Source organism: Prunus dulcis, chromosome 5 (assembly GCF_902201215.1).
Source record: "Prunus dulcis chromosome 5, ALMONDv2, whole genome shotgun sequence".
NCBI lineage: Eukaryota > Viridiplantae > Streptophyta > Magnoliopsida > Rosales > Rosaceae > Prunus > Prunus dulcis.
The window spans coordinates 12,968,030-12,986,767 of record NC_047654.1 but is presented as its reverse complement, the minus strand read 5'-3'; the positions used below and the strand labels follow the sequence as shown (position 1 = coordinate 12,986,767).

At 36.0% G+C, this 18,738-nt stretch overlaps 4 protein-coding genes across 4 annotated transcripts; 3 read left to right on the top strand and 1 right to left on the bottom strand.

The window, feature by feature from the left end:
- The first annotated feature begins 995 nt into the window (after positions 1 to 995).
- LOC117628164 lies at positions 996 to 1,515 on the top strand. The gene has a single exon (XM_034360547.1). It carries the CDS (start codon positions 1,178 to 1,180, stop codon positions 1,385 to 1,387), a length of 210 nt encoding a protein of 69 aa, XP_034216438.1. The 5' UTR covers positions 996 to 1,177; the 3' UTR covers positions 1,388 to 1,515.
- Positions 1,516 to 5,083: 3,568 nt separating this feature from the next.
- Positions 5,084 to 6,775, top strand: LOC117627319 (agamous-like MADS-box protein AGL19). Its single transcript, XM_034359346.1, has 8 exons — positions 5,084 to 5,349; positions 5,468 to 5,555; positions 5,873 to 5,937; positions 6,048 to 6,147; positions 6,283 to 6,324; positions 6,421 to 6,462; positions 6,566 to 6,645; positions 6,756 to 6,775. The coding sequence occupies exons 1-8, from the start codon at positions 5,168 to 5,170 to the stop codon at positions 6,763 to 6,765; spliced, it is 609 nt and encodes a 202-aa protein (XP_034215237.1). The 5' UTR covers positions 5,084 to 5,167; the 3' UTR covers positions 6,766 to 6,775.
- Positions 6,776 to 7,600: 825 nt separating this feature from the next.
- Positions 7,601 to 11,026, top strand: LOC117627318 (gamma carbonic anhydrase-like 2, mitochondrial). Its single transcript, XM_034359345.1, has 2 exons — positions 7,601 to 8,058; positions 10,379 to 11,026. Exons 1-2 carry the CDS (start codon positions 7,686 to 7,688, stop codon positions 10,753 to 10,755), a joined length of 750 nt encoding a protein of 249 aa, XP_034215236.1. The 5' UTR covers positions 7,601 to 7,685; the 3' UTR covers positions 10,756 to 11,026.
- A 3,445-nt stretch (positions 11,027 to 14,471) lies between these two features.
- On the bottom strand, positions 14,472 to 18,562 carry LOC117628390 (F-box/LRR-repeat protein At5g63520). Its single transcript, XM_034360823.1, has 10 exons — positions 18,173 to 18,562; positions 17,952 to 18,059; positions 17,750 to 17,842; positions 17,503 to 17,646; positions 17,215 to 17,316; positions 17,049 to 17,088; positions 16,575 to 16,730; positions 15,626 to 15,807; positions 15,284 to 15,402; positions 14,472 to 15,087 (listed from the first exon to the last, which is right to left on the bottom strand). Exons 1-10 carry the CDS (start codon positions 18,416 to 18,418, stop codon positions 14,658 to 14,660), a joined length of 1,620 nt encoding a protein of 539 aa, XP_034216714.1. The 5' UTR covers positions 18,419 to 18,562; the 3' UTR covers positions 14,472 to 14,657.
- Positions 18,563 to 18,738: the final 176 nt, after the last annotated feature.

Sequence of the window (18,738 nt, the reverse complement as noted above, 5' to 3'; positions counted from 1 at the left end):
GCCCTTTTTAAACACAATGTATTCAAAAATTATAGCCGGGCGGCTGTACTTGTTTTGTGACACGTGGCGCATTAGAGAAAGAAGGTTGTCATTTTTTTAATTTAAAAAAAATAGTACAGCCGTACGGCTGTAATCCGTGTTTTTAATTTATTTAAAAAATAAAACTGTGTTGACACGTAGCGACAAATAGGTGGGGTTTCCTTTTTTTAAAATATTAAAAATAGTATAGCCGCACGGCTATACCCACTTTAAAAATTCTTTTTAATACTCTGTTTTATTCTTTAGTAAATAGTATAGCCGCACGCCCATAGCCTATGAGCCACGTGTCAAAAAGGTACAGCAAGGCTGCTGTACTATTTTTATTTAAAAAAATTTAAAAACGAGTATTGCCGCACGGCTATAAATATTTTGACACGTAGGCTCCTGATCGCTGGCCGAGAACTCTTTCATTTTTTCATAAATAGTATAGCCGGCCGGCTATACTCCATTTTAAAAATGTTTTTAAAACTGTATAGCCAATCGGCTATACTTGCTTTTTCTTATTTTTTTTCCAAAAAAATTTACTAGATTTTGTCCTACTTTGTTTTAAAATACTATAGTCGCCGGGCTATACCCGGTTATTTATTTTTCATCAAAATAGTATAGCCGGTCGGCTATACTGGCTTTCATTAATGTTTCTTAAAAAGAGAATAGCCGCCCGGCTATACTATTTTGACACGTGGACTTTTAATTGCTGGGCTGTCCTCTTTTGTAAATAGTATAGCCGCGCGGCTATAGCCGATTTTAATTTTTTTTTTTCGGCCTATCTTGTAATCCATACCGACACGGCTTATGCTTGGGCCTGAAGACCCAATTCGAAACAAACCCAAAAGCCGAAACACTGAAAAGGAAATATGAAATTTCCAACCTCATCATCCTATCCAAGAAGATCACAGCCGTCAAAACCAAATAAACAAGATCCTGACACGCATTAGCCTCTGCACGGTTGCGCTCGCCCTCTTGTCACGAGAAAAACACATGATACCGAGGCACCTGTCCATTCATTTATGTTCCCAACCTCAAATCTCTTCAAATTTCCACAACCCCACTTGCCCTTGTCAGATCTTCTTCTTCTTCGAAACCCATCTAGTATTTTCTTCTTCTTGGTTTTCATCTAGTTTAGTGTTTGCAGAGAAAAATGGCAGATTGGGGTCCTGTGGTGATCGCAGTGGTGCTGTTTGTGGTATTGACACCGGGGCTTTTGTTTCAGATACCCGGAAAGGGGAGGGTGGTGGAGTTTGGGAACATGCAGACCAGTGGCGCTTCTATTGTGGTTCATGCCGTCATCTACTTTGGCCTCATCACCATCTTCCTCATTGCCATCGGTGTTCACATCTATGCTGGCTGATTAATTATATTGTATTTCAGTTGGGTTTAGAGTTTGCTTTCACCTGACATTTAATTTCTTATCTTGTTTAATTACTTTGTGTATTATAAATCTATTGCAAAATTTGGTATTGCTTTTAATTTAAATCATGAAGCTTTGTAGAATTTCCTTTGGTTTAAACCTAGCAGGAGCAGCAGTATTGGGATTTTGATGCTAGTTTTAATGGTTTAGCAGCTCCTGAATTTTAATGGATTCCTAATTAGGTGTTTACTAGGGGGGGATTACCCACATCTAATGAAATGGATGCCTCAATCAATTCAATGAAATGGATGGCTATGAAGTTCACCTATTGTCATAATTTGGCATAATTCCCTCTTTGATGTGGAAATTATTGCCTACATTCTATGAATTTAGGTCGTGCCTTTGGGCTTTTTGATGGGCTGGAAATTATTGCTGTTTGCCAGAAAGAATTTGGGTCACCTGTATCATTTGCATAAAAATAAATAATATAAGTAAATGCAACCCTAAAGTTTTATTAAAACAAGCGATAATTTCAACAGGAAAATCAAATTCGAGTAAAGAGGCGAGTACATTGTCTTGTCCAACTGAACTAAACTGCCAACTTTTAAAGAAAAGAGCTTTTAATGAACAATACAAGGAAATAGAAAATGAAGAGCCTAAGAAAGTGGAGTAATTGGGCTAGGTGATGATAATGTAGACCCACATGTCATTGCTCACGATACCCGACCCCCCCCATCACTCAGAAGAAAGTTATCAAATCTTGACGAACACGTGTTTCAAGTTTGAGCTTAGCCCAATCAATAAAAATGCGTATACTTTTAAAGATGTAACACCATGTTCGATTTAATTATAAAGTTTTTAGATTTGATTGCTGGTTTGCTGAAGAGGAGACATAGAAAGGAAAATGTGGGAAACTTGTTGCCATTTTTCTCTTAAATCACATCATGTGTTGTAACCAATCCTAGATGAGTAATTTAAGAGAAAAGTGATTGATATTCACATGAGCAGTTGCAAATGTTTTCGCTTTTGGTTCAAGTCTAGTTGGAGTCTAATTACATTTAGGAGCCCCTGCAACTAACTTTGAACAAGTATGAGTGGATACGTATCTAGAAAAACTCGTATGAATCAAGCATAATTCACATAGAATCTTGCTTGTAACCTAAATTTTCGTGTACGTGTCAAATAATTATGATTTATATATAAAAACTCATTGTAAGCTAACATGTAAGGAGCGAAGTATTTTCCATTCAGATACGATGTGAAACTCGTATACAATAATGGACTACTACTGTGAGAGCCTATTGCTTTTTTGTTTTTTTTGTTTTTGTTTTTGCTTTTCTTTTCATCAAAGTGTGGACTCGCGTACGTATGAGTAAGGATGGAGTAAAAAATTGTTCTAAGGGTGTGCTATAATTTACTTTTTATTATTTAAGGAACTTCTAAGGTGAAGTGGACTAATTTTTCCTGAACTGAAAGAAGTTAATTTCTACTAACCACCACGAACGTCTTAAAATTTAAGATTAAATTGCTATTGTTTTAGAATATTTGCGTATAAGATACCAAAACGTTATATTTGAAAGCTATTTAAAATCCCCCTTTTGTGTGTTTCAAGTGTCTCAAAGAATATCGAATTTTCATACATTTACAAGAGAAGAGAGAACTTAGAGCATCTCCAACTGCATCGCTACTCCCTTATCCCTAGCCATTTTAGCAAAAAAGAAGGAAAAACTACCCTCCAGCAGCCTCGCTACCTCTCTCGCTATTTTAGTTTTCGCTATTTTGGATCGCTCCATGTAGTGATGGGTAGAGAGAAATTCAGGCTCGCCAACTGAAAGCTGTGCAAGAGAGAGAGAGAGAGAGAGAGAGAGAGAGAGAGAGAGAGAGAGAGAGAGAGAATAGAAAACAAAAAGGTTCGGTGGGGTCTAGAGAAAATTAACTTTTGGATTCTTTCTTTTAATTTTTTAATAAATTTAAAATAATAAAATATTTGAAGTTAGCTAAAATAAAGAGTATTACTGGAGAAACCAACTTTTTTATGTGGTTAGCTATTTTAACTAGAATTGAAATAAAATTTAAAGATTCTCTTAAAGATGCTCTTATACAATATTTTAGCTCGAAGATTCTCACAGTGTAAGTGGTAATGTCCTAGGTTTGAATCCATCAACATCATGGTGAGGTGACCACCATTGAGGCATATAGCTCCAATCTCGACTTAACATGTCTCCATGAAACCCCTTCAAGATAAGCCATGATTTGACGCTTTGTTTGTCACTCACCACATTTTCTTGTAAATCCCAACAAAAACTTCTTTTCTTTTGACCTTTCCAACATATTTTTCTCTTTTAATTATTCAAAAAGCCTTTGATGGGTTTGATTTTGCAACCCATGTACATCCCATCCCTTCTCCTCTTTTTTGAGTTCTAAGTTTTACGTGTCAACTGCTGATTGATCTTTATCGCAACATGCAATTTATATTGGAGTATAACTGAAATGGCATATATGCAAATGCATGTTTCATATTTGCTATTCAGATGGCATCTCTTGCGTAAAGATATGTCACTTCTTTAGTTGACATAATTTATACAAAAGATGTCCTATTTTAAATTATATGAAAGGGTGTTCGAACTCGGTTACAGAATAAGGAATACATTTATTTTAATTAACTAGACTAAGTTCATATATCCCTTTTAATTAACATATTACATGTGATAATTGATGTGTTAATTAATTATCCCTATATATAATATTAAATGCACACCACACTCAAACTCACTTGTATAGATGGGTTTCTTTATGTAGAATATTCCGCCTTTGTGGGAGATGGGACTCAATACCAATATTGTCAACAAATATTGGAATAATATGCTAATTCAAACAAGATAGTTTTTTTAATAGTATCTCCAATAGAGATGTCAAATGCAAAATGTTAAATTTGAATTTGATGGTTTATGTGGTAATTTGACACTTTGAAAAAAATTTAACTCCACATGAAATACCAAATATCATATTATTTTATTATATTTTAAAAGCAAATATGGCCCATATGATGCATAAATTTTTTAAACATAGTACATGATAGTGGGGTCCATAACTAATAAAATATTAAAATAATATTTGACATCAAACTTTTTGATATGTTATTTTTGACATATCTTTTCCAGCCTTCAAATTTATGTAGGATTTGACTAATCGATTAGAGCAACTTTAACCTTTAATTTTTGACATTTCATGTCCATGTGGCAATTTGATATATCAGTTGGAGATGCTCTAAGTGCTCAACTTGTGTGAACTTTTAGGATACATGAGTGTAAGTAATTAATAATATCGTAACTCAAGAATCCGAGATTTGTGTCAATTATCATTTGGTCTAATGTCATTTAGTCTTCACTTTGTTAGAGGTTTGGAGTTGGAATCTTTGCACCACGGTTTTAAACCCCACAAACTACTAGCTAGCTAGGTTAGGTTTAATCAGAAACATGCTGAAAATTCACGTAACTAAAAGTGAATGAATAGGGTAGGGGGTCATAGTAAAAACAAATAATAATGGAAGAGGAGGGATGATTGCAAAGGGGAATTTGAGTAGTGGCGTCGTGTCAAAGCAAATTAAACTAACCAACCTTGTAAATAGAATCATCTATAGCTTATTCTTCTACTTAAACATATCTCTCTCTCTCTCTCTCTCTCTCTCTCTCTCTCTCTCTCTCTCTCTCTCTATATATATATATATATATATTGATATGGTATGAAAGGGTGATAAGATTTGAAGTGTGATATAGTAAAATGGGGAGGGGGAAAGTGGAGCTGAAGAGAATAGAAAACCCAACAAGCAGGCAGGTGACCTTCTCGAAACGACGAAATGGGCTCCTGAAGAAGGCTTTTGAGCTCTCCGTCTTATGTGATGCTGAAGTTGCAATCATCATCTTGTCTCCCTCTGGCAAGATCTACCAATTTGCAAGCCATGAGTTCGTCTTCCCCATCTTTAATTAATACATCACGTTTAATTACCGCTTAATGAACTTCGGTGCATGTTTAATTATAAACAACTAGCAGTAAAACCAGGATTATTGATCTGTGGTGCAGCATAAACAGGACCATTGCCATGTATAGAAATCAAGTGGGTCTGCCTGAATCAAACAACTCAAGCTTCAGACGGGCCAGAACCATGGAGGTACGGTTATATATAAAGCAAAAAGGTAGAGAATTTTAAAACATTCAAAATACTAAAAAAATAAATCATAGTTAATGAATGTATTAAGCATTTTCCATTAAATAAGGATAATATAGTAAATTAACTTTTTTCATATTAAAACAATTTAAATTAAAAACCAAAATAAGAACACTGGGTCCTATTTTCACGGGACACAACTTATTTTTCTTAATTTTTTTAATTAATTAGTGTCCCATGAAGGTGAGCTAATTGTAATCATCTTATGTTATGTATGATTTAGTTATAATTAATATAATCTCTGTCTGTCTGGTTCACAGTTTAGGAGGAATAATGAAAATGAAGAGCTAAGGAGATCAATAGCCAACTCGGAAATGAGGCTGAAGTAGGTTTTTACACCCACTAAAAATCAATTTGCCGTGTGTTAATTATGGTTGTTTTAGTAATTTAACCTTAATTATCATTAAAATGGAATTATGTATGACTTGTACGCAGGAACTTGGCTGGGGAAGAGCTTGATATGCTAGGCATGCAAGAGCTAAAACAGCTCGAGCGGCAGTTGAAAACTGGGGTTGAACGCATCCGCTCTCAAATAGTATGTTTAAGGATTAACTAATTAATCACACCAACTTCTGGTTTAATTTGTTCAAGTCATAAGTTAATGATCATCATCAAAAGTTGAGTACAATTAGAAAGATTAATTTGACTGTGACTTGTGATTAATTCGCAGGGACGGGTCATTTCTGAGAACATCAGCTCGCTGAAAAGAAAGGTAATTATAATTAAGAATTAATCCTAGCTAAATACTAAATGGATTAGTACTTTGGACGTACATAATTAATTTTCCATATCTGTATATGAAATGCAGCATAAAGCAATGCAAGAAGAAAACAGTCGTCTGCAAAAAAGAGTGAGTTGCTTTTACAAATTACTTTGAAATAATATAAATATGTATATAGTTTGGATATTTCAGTTTAACACGCAAACTGATTTGTCTTGTGAATTGACGTAAGTTCCATGAGCTTCATCATTATGCTGATCACGCAAGCTCGAGCATTTTGGGACCAAATGCATACATGCAATTCTTTCCAAGGTACTCATTGTTGATGTTATAAACTGATGTGACAATTTCTTATTTATTATCTCAATAAGTTAATGGTTTGATCATATTTTAATTACTAATTATATTCTGGTGTGTGACAGTGAATTTTGATATTCAAGATATCTCGTCTCTCGCACCAACTACTTGATTTGTAAAGGCCGTAATAGTGCCTTCAGCTATTTTCCTATTTGTACCTACAGCTTGGGTGTCTAATTTTTCTTTTCTTTTTATTTTTCTCGTGTGTGGAGTTTGGTATATGCAGTTCTTTTTTTATCCAGATGTCTTATTACCGTGCGGACGCCATGGTATATGATGTATTGTTATAATTTTATGTAAAATTCCTCAAGCAGATTGTTAAGAACCATTTTATCAAAAGAAATTAAGTCTATGTTAGGTACTAAGCACAAGTAGTGCAGAAAGAACCCAAAAGATATATGGTACAAATACTGATCCTGATCAACTAATTACCCAAATGAAAAGAAAATATATATAAAAACAAGGAAACAAAAAACTTCTTATTAAATTACAAAGAACTTCGATAACATCCATACATACACATGCCAAGAACTTGTACACACAAAATTACGAGAACAATAGAAAAGACTATAATTAATTCTCACTCATTTGAGTTTTTTTTTTTTTTTTTTTTTGTTTTTTGTTTGACAAGACAATAGTCTAAAATACTTGTGATCGAACTCGGGTGCAAGGAGGGAGCACACTCCCTTTATCAATTGGCGGAATCCATATATGCATGTTAGCTGGATTAATTATGCCGTTAATCTATCAAAGAAGTACAAATGATGCAATATAATAAGTAAATGTGGTATAAATAAAAACACTATGAACTTATACATCAACTGCGTCAATGATAGTTGGGATTTTGGGCTAAACAATAGTTATCCGGCTTCAGCCCAATTTATACGCATTACAATCTCCGGCCCACATCCAAACCAAACGACTCTCCCACCTCACTCTCCTCCATTTCCAGCTTCCACTCTCTCTCTCTCTCTCTCTCTCTCTGCTTCTCTCCAATGGCGGCCTTAGCTCGCATCTCCAGAAAAGCCCTAACCTCCTTCTCCAGCTCAGCCCAGCCTACCTCACTCCACCGCACCTTCGCCGCCGAAGCATCAAAAGCCGCGGACATAACACCCTCGCCGGATCGGGTCAAATGGGACTACCGAGGTCAGAGAAAGATAATCCCGCTAGGCCAGTGGCTGCCGAAGATCGCCGTCGACGCCTACGTGGCACCCAACGTGGTCTTGGCCGGACAGGTCACGGTAAACGACGGAGCCTCCGTTTGGCCTGGGTCGGTCCTACGCGGTGATCTCAATAAGATCACCGTCGGCTTCTGCTCCAATGTTCAGGAACGCTGTGTCCTTCACGCTGCTTGGTCTTCCCCTACAGGTAGGTTCCCCAATTTCCTAGTTTTCGTCGGTTTTTGTTTTTCCTTCTATTAATTTCATAATTTGTTATTTAGATAGTGAATTTGGTTGAGGTTCTGTTAATTGTTCGATTTGAAACGAGTTAACACCTGAATGTAGTTTTGGATTGCTACACTGAGTATAGTTGCTGTGTATGGGTTGGGCTGATGAGGCTGATTAGCTGAAAATGTGGGAAAAAAAAAAAACTTGAAATTGATAAGTTAATACTGGAATCTTGTCGTAAATTTGGGTCTTCCACTAGGTGTACTGTAGTCCCCGAGCTATTAATTTTTGGGCTCCGGTGAGGGAGAAAAGATGGGTATGGTGGAAAGTAGTGGACTTATCTAAAGGTTAGACTTACACTCAGTCAGCTTTGAGCGGCTTGGTGATTTTATATTTATCTCCTTTTTGGATTTGAGCAATGACTTAGAGGATGGAGAAACAGAAACTAGTGAATTTTTTTTTTTTTGGGTGTGGGAGGGCTTTGGAGAAGGAAAAAAGGCATCGTCTGTTTGGGTAGGAAGTTGTATAATGCAAAATAGGTCATAGGAGGTGGGGTGGACAATTTGAAATCATAAATCTTGCTCTTTTAGTTAAGTGGTGGCGGAGAGAGAAGGGGAAGGGGGAAGCCCTTTGGCATATCCTTCAAAAGAAAAAATATATGTCAATAGTGGGGTTCTAAAATTGTGGCCATAGGTTCGAGTTGATGTCATTGTAAAGACATTTCACCATTTCATTATTTCCTTCTTTCCTCATCTTCAATTCATGGGGATTTGGAAAGAGTTAGATTGGAAGGATAAATGGATTGGAGACTCTCCTTTGTGTGGAATGTTTCCTAAGCTGCCAATGTGTCTGCTGTGTCTTTTTTTTCCAAGGAGGTGGAATTTTTGTTTTTGTAGAATTTGAATGGTTTGGAAGTTAGGGAGATTTCTTCTTTAGTCTCTCATTGATATAAATGTCTCTTTCTTTACAATCTTTTGGATTGGATAGAAGATTGGGAAATTGAATCCTCAGGTCTATTTCCATGCAACCATTGTTGAGTAGTGATTGATGAGTTATCCTTTCCCAGTTTTAATCCTTCTGGGAAGGAGTGCCTTGCATGGTGAAAGTTTGTACTTGGATTATTGCTCATGGTAGGACTTGGGATATTATTCAAAGGATAGGACCTAATTCTCTGTGTCACCCCATTGGTTTATGTGTGAAAAGGTTTCCAAGAGTATTGACCATCTTTTTCTTAATTGCGCCTATGACACATGTTGTTTATGGGAAGCAAAGTCGTTGTGGGTGATTCTGGCTTCATACATTTCATTGTTCTTTGAGAATCATTGTGCTTTTGTTGGTGGGGAGAAATCAACTGTTTTTTGGAAGTAATGTGATGGCTATTTTTTGTGTGGTTTGAGCATAAAGAAATAGAAGAGTTTTTTAAAACAAAGTTGGGGAGGTAGTGTGCAATTGCCTCTGCCATTTGAATTTTCCATTCCAATATGGGGTCTCTTAGGCTATCCTTTGTCCATTTTCCATTGCTCAAATTTGTGGGCAGACTGATATGCTAGGCATGGGTGTCAGGCACTATATGATTAGAAATTATCTGCTTTGAGGAACAGCAGGTTCCAATAAATATTGGAGGATGAGTTCAGTAGCATTTGTGGAGAAAATTATATTTTATATGATAAGTGAGAAAGTTGTAATGTTGACTAGTTGGATTTATATAATGTTTTAAAACAGGTGAGTGGAAGTGGCCTTTTCTGAACCTGTTATACATGTAACATCTCTTGCTTTATACTTTTTGAACTGGCAAGCTTATAATTAGGTTTAGGTTCACTTCATTCAAGAGTTTGAAATCTCCTTCAAGTTCTAATATTTGGCATATAACCCTGGAGATTTTTTTCCTTAATTAGTTTTCTCCCTTGGGTATCTGCTTTAGACTGATTTTCCACAGGTAGACCTCTACATTTTTCCTGGTCCTACCTAGAGACCAACCTTAATTTCATCAACTTGTTATGAATATGATCATCTGATCCGTCTTCTTCATTGGCTTCGTAAAAGGAGCATATATCAATATTTCTAATAAGAAGACTTGATGAAACTTAAAAATACATGGCTTGTTAGTCCATCCTAGAACGTGATAGCGACTCCTTTATATTCCATTGTTATTAGTTGTTGATGTTTTGTCTTGACATGCATAGCAACTAGCAAGTTTCTAAATGAAAATGTCTAAAATATGCAAGTGAGCAATCGCTGCTTGTAGATATGGTGGGATTTTTTCTGAGTTTTACAATACGTGGCCCCTTTCCTTATCTCAGGACTTCCAGCAGAGACATCCATTGAGAGGTTTGTGACTATTGGTGCATACAGTCTGTTACGGTCCTGTACAATTGAGCCAGAATGCATTATTGGGCAGCATTCGATTCTCATGGAAGGTTCCTTGGTGGAGACCCATGCTATCCTTGAAGCTGGATCTGTCGTTCCCCCAGGGAGAAGAATTCCAACTGGTGAACTTTGGGCTGGAAACCCAGCAAGGTTTGTCCGAACCCTGACGCATGAAGAGACCTTGGAAATCCCCAAACTTGCTGTCGCAATAAATGATTTAAGCAAAGAATATTTCCAAGAATTCCTCCCTTACTCCACAGTATACTTGGAGGTTGAAAAGTTCAAGAAGTCTTTGGGGATTTCTATTTGATCAGTTGCTTTGTCATGTTTCTGTGTATTGTTTAGTTGGAGGCTTTCCTTGTAAGGAAATAAGCAGCTCCGAGACAGAGCTTTCTTTTTTGGTTGTCTACCTTGTATTTCGATCAAATTGTTTTCAAATATCAATTGACAATCGGCTGTCCTATGGTAGTTCCGGGCCGGCACTTATCAGGAAATTCTGATCATTTGTTAAAGCTCAATGCCTGTGGTTGTGACTGGCAGGTTTTATGTTATATATAAAGATGAGAAACCATTGCTGTTTTCCTAAGCTTTGTGATACCCACATGGCACCAAAAAAAAGTTATAAGATTTTCTCTGCATGGACTTGGATTGTAGATTCTTAGGTTTGGTGAGGAATATTCCAGCCACCTTCACCACTTCCTCTTCATTTCCTTTCTGGTTGGTCTAGCATTGCACAGCACCAGCTTTGGCGACTTTTTATGGAAATCATTGCACTATTATATGATTAATCTTATAAGGTCTGTTTGAGAACTTTTTGTATAGGATGCACTTTCGATCATAATTGCTTTTGTTGGAAACACTTCTATTAGAAGAAAGTCGATATTTTCGTTAAAAATCCAAGTGTTTCTTGTTTATGCTAAAACGTTTTTTGTTGTCAGCAATAGCTTTAAGTCATTCCACAAGCACTCCCAAACATACAATACAAAGAGTTCATCCAACTTTTTATTTGCATTTACTTAATCACTTCCTTTCTCTTTGGTTGGTTGCAGAAATCCAGAGCACTAATTGTCGGCTGCCGACTGTTAATTCCCTCTTTCCCTATTGGTCAGTCAGATGCCGGCTATAATTTGTTTTGACGTTTTTTGTTTGATTTTATGCTAATTACACCCAAAATAAAATAAATCCCAAATTTAAGATCCCAAATGACTCATAGCCCCTCACTTGGGTGAAAGCAGGATTTGATTCCATATCCTTGAAAGTAATGCCAAGAGCAACATGCTTTAGTTTCAGATTGGTGAATTGAAGTGGGCAATGTGGCTCTTGGGCAGTCAATAGATTGAAAATCTTATAAATAACAAATAAAAAACAATAAATTTGTAAATCTTCAAAGGGCAAACGGTGGAGCTATTGCTTGTTTCTTCTTGTGGAGGCTGGGGTCAAGTCTGGTTTCGTTTCCAGTGGGCTTCTATATTCATTTCACTTAATCATGAAGAAAAATGGGATAAGATAAAATTAGGTTTTAGTCATTCAGTGTTTGGCTTCATGGGTTGTCTAATATGCATACGTTTGTTTATCTTGTTTTTAGTGGAGGTAATGAGCACACCATTACCATGCATTATTACATAAATTTATTCTAACATAATTTATTCACACTAGATTAGATGTTGTATTTTCTTGCTAAATACATTCATCTAGTTGTCAACAACCCAAATAAGACCTTCAAAAGTTCTTCACTTGATCACCATCATCACCATATGAACTAGTCTCCTAAGCATTCATTTGGCAACTTCTAAATTGGACGGCAATGAATTCCATAGAATATTGGCTACTTTTAATTTCATGGTTTTGCCAGTTCAATCTACCTGTGTATGATTGAAAATACAATAATTTGAAAGATTCAACCCTCTAAAATATGGGGGGTGACAACACCAATACACCAAAACAAAACCCCCCCAAAAAAAAAAAAAAAAAAAAAAAAAAAAAACTATTATGGCAAAGGTTTGTGTAATGACCACTACAATTGGAAATTACAAGGAATTGCAACTAAGGCATCTTTCTTGTGCATTCACTGTGACAATGTCATAGACCACTAATCATTTGTGGAAGACCAAAGGGAAAAATTTATTAAATATAATCCCTTCTCCCAAATGAAACAAAGATTTTGACGTCCCAACCGTTGTCTGCTTCTATTTGTTTGCAACCCATCTTTATAAATTCCACTCTTCTTTCATTTCTTTTATATATCCGTCTCCCCATTTGCACCTTCTAGTTCAATGGCTTCTCCACATCCATCACCTCTTTTTTTGGTTCATTTTTTTTCTTCTATGCATCGTTGACTCGCCATCCATATGTATAAGAGGAAACCATATGAAGAAGAAGAAGAAGAAGAGGAAGGTTTTTGATAGAGTGATATAAAGCAATGGATGGAGGTGATCAAATTTATGATTTCCTTCCTCCTGCCTTATCAGTTTTCTTCTTGTTTAGCTGAAAAAATGTGGGATGTTGGAATGGCTCAATCAAATCAAATCTCCCAAGTATTGGGTCCTTTGATTTGATTGAGCCGTGCCAATATCACAGTTGCCTTGTCACTTCATCCCATTTCTTGCTAACTAGTTTCTTCTTCTTCTTCTTTTTGCCTTTTTGGGCTCTAATTTATTGCAAATTTTGTTGTATACTGATAACTGTCTTATACACGATCCTACACACATGTACGTATACACATACATCCTCATATATACATCTCATCTTATGTTAACATGCCTAAAATAGAACCCTGCATTCAGATATGATTCCATCTAATTTATTATTTTAGTAATAGAAATTACTATATTTTTGTATTTATTTAGACATGTTTGCAAATTGCATGGTTGCATCCACTTGTTTGGAAGCAAACTAAAGTTCTTGCAATTGCAAATATTTAGTGCATTATGTTCTTGGCAGCTAAATCATGTACCGTGTATTATACCTGGTATTCGCATATATTTATAGTATATCTATATATGTATATAGCATGAAAATGTACTACAAAATGTTCGTTGATCACCAATTGTGCAACAAAGTGTATAAACAGTTATGTTCAACTAAAGTAAAGGTTCAAAATAGACTCCACACCACAAAAGCATCTAAGGAAGAAGCTGACCAAGCCGAAGGGGTAGGACTTTTTCAATAGGAGCTAGCCGATTCCCTTCTCCTTCTCTTTGATCTTTCCTGGAGGATACCTACTTCTTGGATGTTGGATGTGAGAAATAAGGATAATGAGTTAAGTATAAGCAACCAAATTACAATTGAGTGATCGCCAAGCGAAACCTACATCCTTCATGCAGAGTGCAATGAGTATCACTATATTTATGCAAGAAACACATTCCCAGTCTACCATCGGAAATGTAAATGAATCGTACCTAAAAACCCAATACATGACAACCTCATCAACATAGTCAACCAGACTGCTTAAAAAAAATCCTCGTTGACATTTCTCAGGAACCTCAAGAGATCATCAGCCATAAGATTATTATAATTATTACAAAATCAGTATGTTATAGAATTGCAAACATCCTATCCCCGTGGATGCAAACATCAAACGATTATAATTTATGAATCTAGTGTATATTAAAGAGGAATACAATAACAATAGTTCAAGAGATGTAATCATTGGATCAAAGGTGTGCATGTTTAAGTCAAATACAGATTAGTCTACTGGTAGGGTGAGCGTTTTTCCAAACACATTGTTTAGCTAAGGATGTAAAATGGGTGTATGCGCGTACCCATTCTGAGGTTACCCATCAATAACCCTAAAGTTCCCTTTATAGGTCACCAATAAAGGAAAAGACCAATTTAGTGATGATGTTAGACTTTTCTAGTATTGGCCAAGCATGAATCTATTCTATTAATACCAAAAAAGTGAGAAAAGTTTTTGAGTTGATTCATTAGGCCAAAAATTGCACACACCCAAAAAAATAGTGATCCGCTTGAAAAATAAACTTTGCATATATGACATGGTATATATATCGCATGAAAATGTGCTAAACAGAAAAGAAAACACCCAATGCAAATTAATTTCGGGGTCATACAAATAGTTCATTGATTATCAACAATGCAACCAAAGTGTATAAATAGTTGCGTTCAACTAAAGTAAAGGTTAAAAGAAATAAAGAAAAATAAGGAAAATGAGTCAAGTATAAGCAACCAAATTACAGTTGAGCGATCGTCAAACATCTAATGCTCCAATGGTAATGGAGTATATGATAGTACAAGATAAATGGTGCTGTAAACATGCATATTGCAACGAGCATCACTATCTTTATGTGCTTCCCCAGTCAACCTTGAAGGGCCACGTCCAATTTCTCCCCCGCAAAATATTCCTGCCAGTGGAACCCCAGGGAAGTTCTCCACGAAGGGAGATCCATCAACATTGACGCGTCCGAAGAATGACTCACCACGGCCACAACAAGCGAACATAAAACCCCCAAATACTTCGCTTATATGACGACGATGTTTTGAATCTTCATCTGACTTCAACTTTTTAAGGCTTAAGGAGACATTGTTGCATGAAGATAATGCAGATTCGGGGTCAGAACGATAGAAATGGAAGTAATCGGCAGTTTTAATGCCAACACCACTGACATAAAGGTACTCATCATCTCCTCTGTGGAAAAGGCCTCGTGTTAATACTTAAATCAATAGATTTATCAAAAAAAGTTTTAAATCAATATAATAGAAATTCAAAAGAGAGTTGGTATACTATCCATGCGGAACTGTGCAGGAAATCCATTCCGAGCCCAAGATCAAAAGTTGCAAAAGACAATACAAGCCAGTTAAAGATGAAAAGTTCTGAATATTACCCTACAACTCCATGGAATTCCAAGGACGTAATCATTCTTGGCTTCTCTGATCCCATGGAGATATTTCTTCGTTTTATAACCCCAATGTATAGATCAGAAGAATCAGCATAATCTTCTAACTGTCACATAAACATTTCAAAAACAAGAAAAGTACTTGTAACTGTAAGAATGTATGATACTTATATAAAATAGGTTTTACATTTACTATATTTGTTAAATAAATTCACTTGTAATATTTTTTGGATTCACTAATCCAACGTAAAACAATACTTCAAAGTCAACTGGCACTTTCTGCAGATTTTTAACATGCCCCACTTGGAAATTTTAAATGTGTTCTTTTACCTCGTCGTTGATGTCATTAAGAAGTTGTTGACCATCAAGAGTCTCTGGGTGTCCTTCTCTTCTAGCAGTTAGCCAAGTAGAATGCTCACAGTGGTTCTCTTTAACAGAAACAGCCTTGTGCCTGGAACCTACTGTTGACACTCCTTTTGACAATGCAATTTGGAATTGAATATCTCCGATACCTTCTCATTTATACCAGACCAGATAAGTGATAATGAAACACATTGGGCAGTTTGATATAATAACTTTACAGAATAAGAGAGCAATCATAGATATACTACACGATTACTAGAGTAACTGCAACGGGGTGGGCCAAGGTTTCCACATGAAAGCAGGAAGAAGAAAACAACTAAGTCACTGGGAAAGTTCAGAAGCAAGCATCTATGAAACCTTATCAGCACATAATGAGGCATGTGAGATACAATCTGGAAAGTTCAAAAAAAGAAAAAGCAAACACTTACCCATAAAAATAAGAACAATTTGGAAAAAGCAATGCATTAAAAAAAAAAAAGGAAACCTTTATTTATCAAAAGTTGAGATTAGCATGCATCTCAAATATCGAAACCAGATTAAAGTCAATTGTGAAGTTATGCAATTTTGAAAAGTCACTGTTCCAAAATTTGAAAACAAACTGTGATCGTAACCAAAACCCCATTTTGTTAAAGTATGAAAGCATTAAACATGAAAAGCATAAGTAATATGCTTCAGAATTGAATACATCTGGATGTGTTTTAAATTGGCAAAGGGGGTTTTGCAAAATATACAGCAACCTGAAGTGGCTTCAGATTTTGGAAGGCTAAGTAGCAATCTATCAAGAAATGATATATATCTTTTATTTTTTTTCTTCAAATTTTGTCAAGGCATGCAAGTTAGCTATGTGAACAGGAAACTACACTGGAAACAACATGAGGATCACAGTAATGTATAAATAACGAAATTAAATCATTACCAGATGGCTTGTCTTTGTCCCTGGCAAATATAAGAGCAACAGCATCTGAAAAGTATTTTGCACTCCCACAGACATTTCTAGACTCGTTCCCACTTCTATATAAAAAGCGACCTCTCTCATCACCCACAATCACCGTTTCCATAGGCATAGAATAATCTGCAATAAATGAGATATTAAGATATAATCAACAAAAGCTGATCCAGTAAGATCTTGCAACACACAAAAATTTGAAAGTATCAGCTTGTCTCCCTCATCTTTCAAAAGCTAAACAAATCATTCCTTGTTTTCCCTAGCCATGAAACCAAGTGCTTTTTTTCTTTTCTTTTTCATATTCCTCTTCTAACCCCATTTCTTTTTTAGCAGTTCAAGCTTTCAATTATAAGCATAAAACTACTTTTATGTTTTTCCTCATAAAGACAGTCTAATTAAAGAAGATATAAAAACATAATATGATTACACAGTCAGGATACTCACCCAATGCATCAATTATTGGTTTCATGTTAATAAGCCCATCCTGTACCATCAATCATGTCAAATATTAGCAATGCAACGATGGAAAACTGCAGCTGATTTTTAACAAAGGGAAAAAACAAGGAAAAAAAGAACAAATAGGCAATCAAGTATGAGGGCAGAAACTCACTCCAAACATCATAATTGCAACAGGGAAGGTGCAACCTGAAACAGAGGCTGTGTAATCTTTAATATCCTTGATGAATTTATCAAGCAAGACCTCTCGAGGTTCCTGATGTCATTGTAAACGTTTGTGTCAACAAATCCATTACTGCAGAAAGAGCTTGAAAGATTCTACAAATTCCCACAAATGATAATAACAACCAAAACTATATGTCCCAAGTTTCCACATCTGAAATTCATCACTGTAGAACTTTCAAAAAAATCAGCATTTCAGGTTCATTGTAGAATTTGGCACCTTTGTTGATCTTAATAGTGGGATAGCATCAACTTTCAATCCCGGCACAAAGCCAACAGTCAAAAGGATGCCGTAGTTCACATCCTTTGCTGGTATAGAGCAATCTTCATCACTTCCATCACCACAAACATCTCCCCACTTAACCTAATTAACCAAATTTTACCCAAAATTAGTAAAGAGTTAAACTTGCTGCAAAGTAATGAACAAAAACTAGGCGAACCCCAAAAAACACAACTATCTATGAAACCTCTTTGACTTCATGGGTAAGAGCATCTCTTCCAATAATTCCGCTTGAAGTAGAAATGATAAACGGAACGCTGGACCCCAATTTTCTTGATATCTACAATATTAAACAGTAACACAAGAAAAATCCATAATTTGATTTTTTAAATTAAATATGTGTATATATAATGAAGTTAATTAAGGTTCATAGGATCAAGAACACATACAAGCCTGAAAATGTCATACAAGCGAAACCCACTGCCAATATTAGCTACAACGAAATGAGGTCGTATCGGCTCAGCTAGAACCTTCTCGATAACCTCTTTCACAGCAGCCTATCAATTCCAAGACACAAAAATAAAGCTTGACATACATATATACGCAGAGAAAATGTGTGATAAAATGTGGGTGCTCGTGATTTTCTCGGAAACCAAACAGGGGGCTAAACCTTAGGCGAGGGGTGGAGAGAGAGGGCAGAGGCGAGTTTTGGGCGAGAGAGGATTCGACTGCAGATTTGGTTCCAGGATTTGCTAACGCACGCCGCCGATGCGAAGGATAAGGCGGGCAGGCGCGAGAGGATGTTGTGGAGAAGGTCGTCGTTTATCGGCGATAACAACCCTGCCGCCGTCGTTTGGGGCCGTTTCATGTCGTTTTTGTTTCTGATCGTCGAGGACGACGACGATGCCTCGTCCATCTTTGTTCTGTAAAGATGCCGACTTTCAGAGTCTCAAGTCTCAAGCAATTCCAAGTTTCAAGCTTTGGATGGTTTGAGCTATCGTGTTTGTATCTGCTCTTCTTTCTTCCTTTAGTTGGAACAATCGAACAAACTACTGGTAAAATATTCTCATTGTATAAATAAAAACAGGAAAAATACTACATAAGATTATAAAATAAAATAAATACTTTTTTTTTTCTAAGCATATAAAAATATACACAAGTAATCACAGGAAAATTTGGAACACATTTTAGTCAAGCAAGTTATGTAACAAGTGATGTGTCAATTACTAGACTAAA

What these genes read in the sequence shown, in the direction of transcription:
- LOC117628164 (XM_034360547.1), top strand. Translation starts at nt 1,178, where the DNA reads ATGGCAGATTGGGGTCCTGTGGTGATCGCAGTGGTGCTGTTTGTGGTA.
- LOC117627319 (XM_034359346.1), top strand. Translation starts at nt 5,168, where the DNA reads ATGGGGAGGGGGAAAGTGGAGCTGAAGAGAATAGAAAACCCAACAAGC. An exon ending in TACCAATTTGCAAGCCATGA is followed by an intron (nt 5,350 to 5,467) that starts GTTCGTCTTCCC and finishes TCTGTGGTGCAG; the next exon opens with CATAAACAGGACCATTGCCA. An exon ending in ACAGTCGTCTGCAAAAAAGA is followed by an intron (nt 6,463 to 6,565) that starts GTGAGTTGCTTT and finishes AATTGACGTAAG; the next exon opens with TTCCATGAGCTTCATCATTA.
- LOC117627318 (XM_034359345.1), top strand. Translation starts at nt 7,686, where the DNA reads ATGGCGGCCTTAGCTCGCATCTCCAGAAAAGCCCTAACCTCCTTCTCC. An exon ending in TGCTTGGTCTTCCCCTACAG is followed by an intron (nt 8,059 to 10,378) that starts GTAGGTTCCCCA and finishes TCCTTATCTCAG; the next exon opens with GACTTCCAGCAGAGACATCC.
- LOC117628390 (XM_034360823.1), bottom strand. Translation starts at nt 18,418, where the DNA reads ATGGACGAGGCATCGTCGTCGTCCTCGACGATCAGAAACAAAAACGAC. An exon ending in CTCTCCACCCCTCGCCTAAG is followed by an intron (nt 18,060 to 18,172) that starts GTTTAGCCCCCT and finishes TGGAATTGATAG; the next exon opens with GCTGCTGTGAAAGAGGTTAT. An exon ending in TGTATGACATTTTCAGGCTT is followed by an intron (nt 17,843 to 17,951) that starts GTATGTGTTCTT and finishes TTAATATTGTAG; the next exon opens with ATATCAAGAAAATTGGGGTC.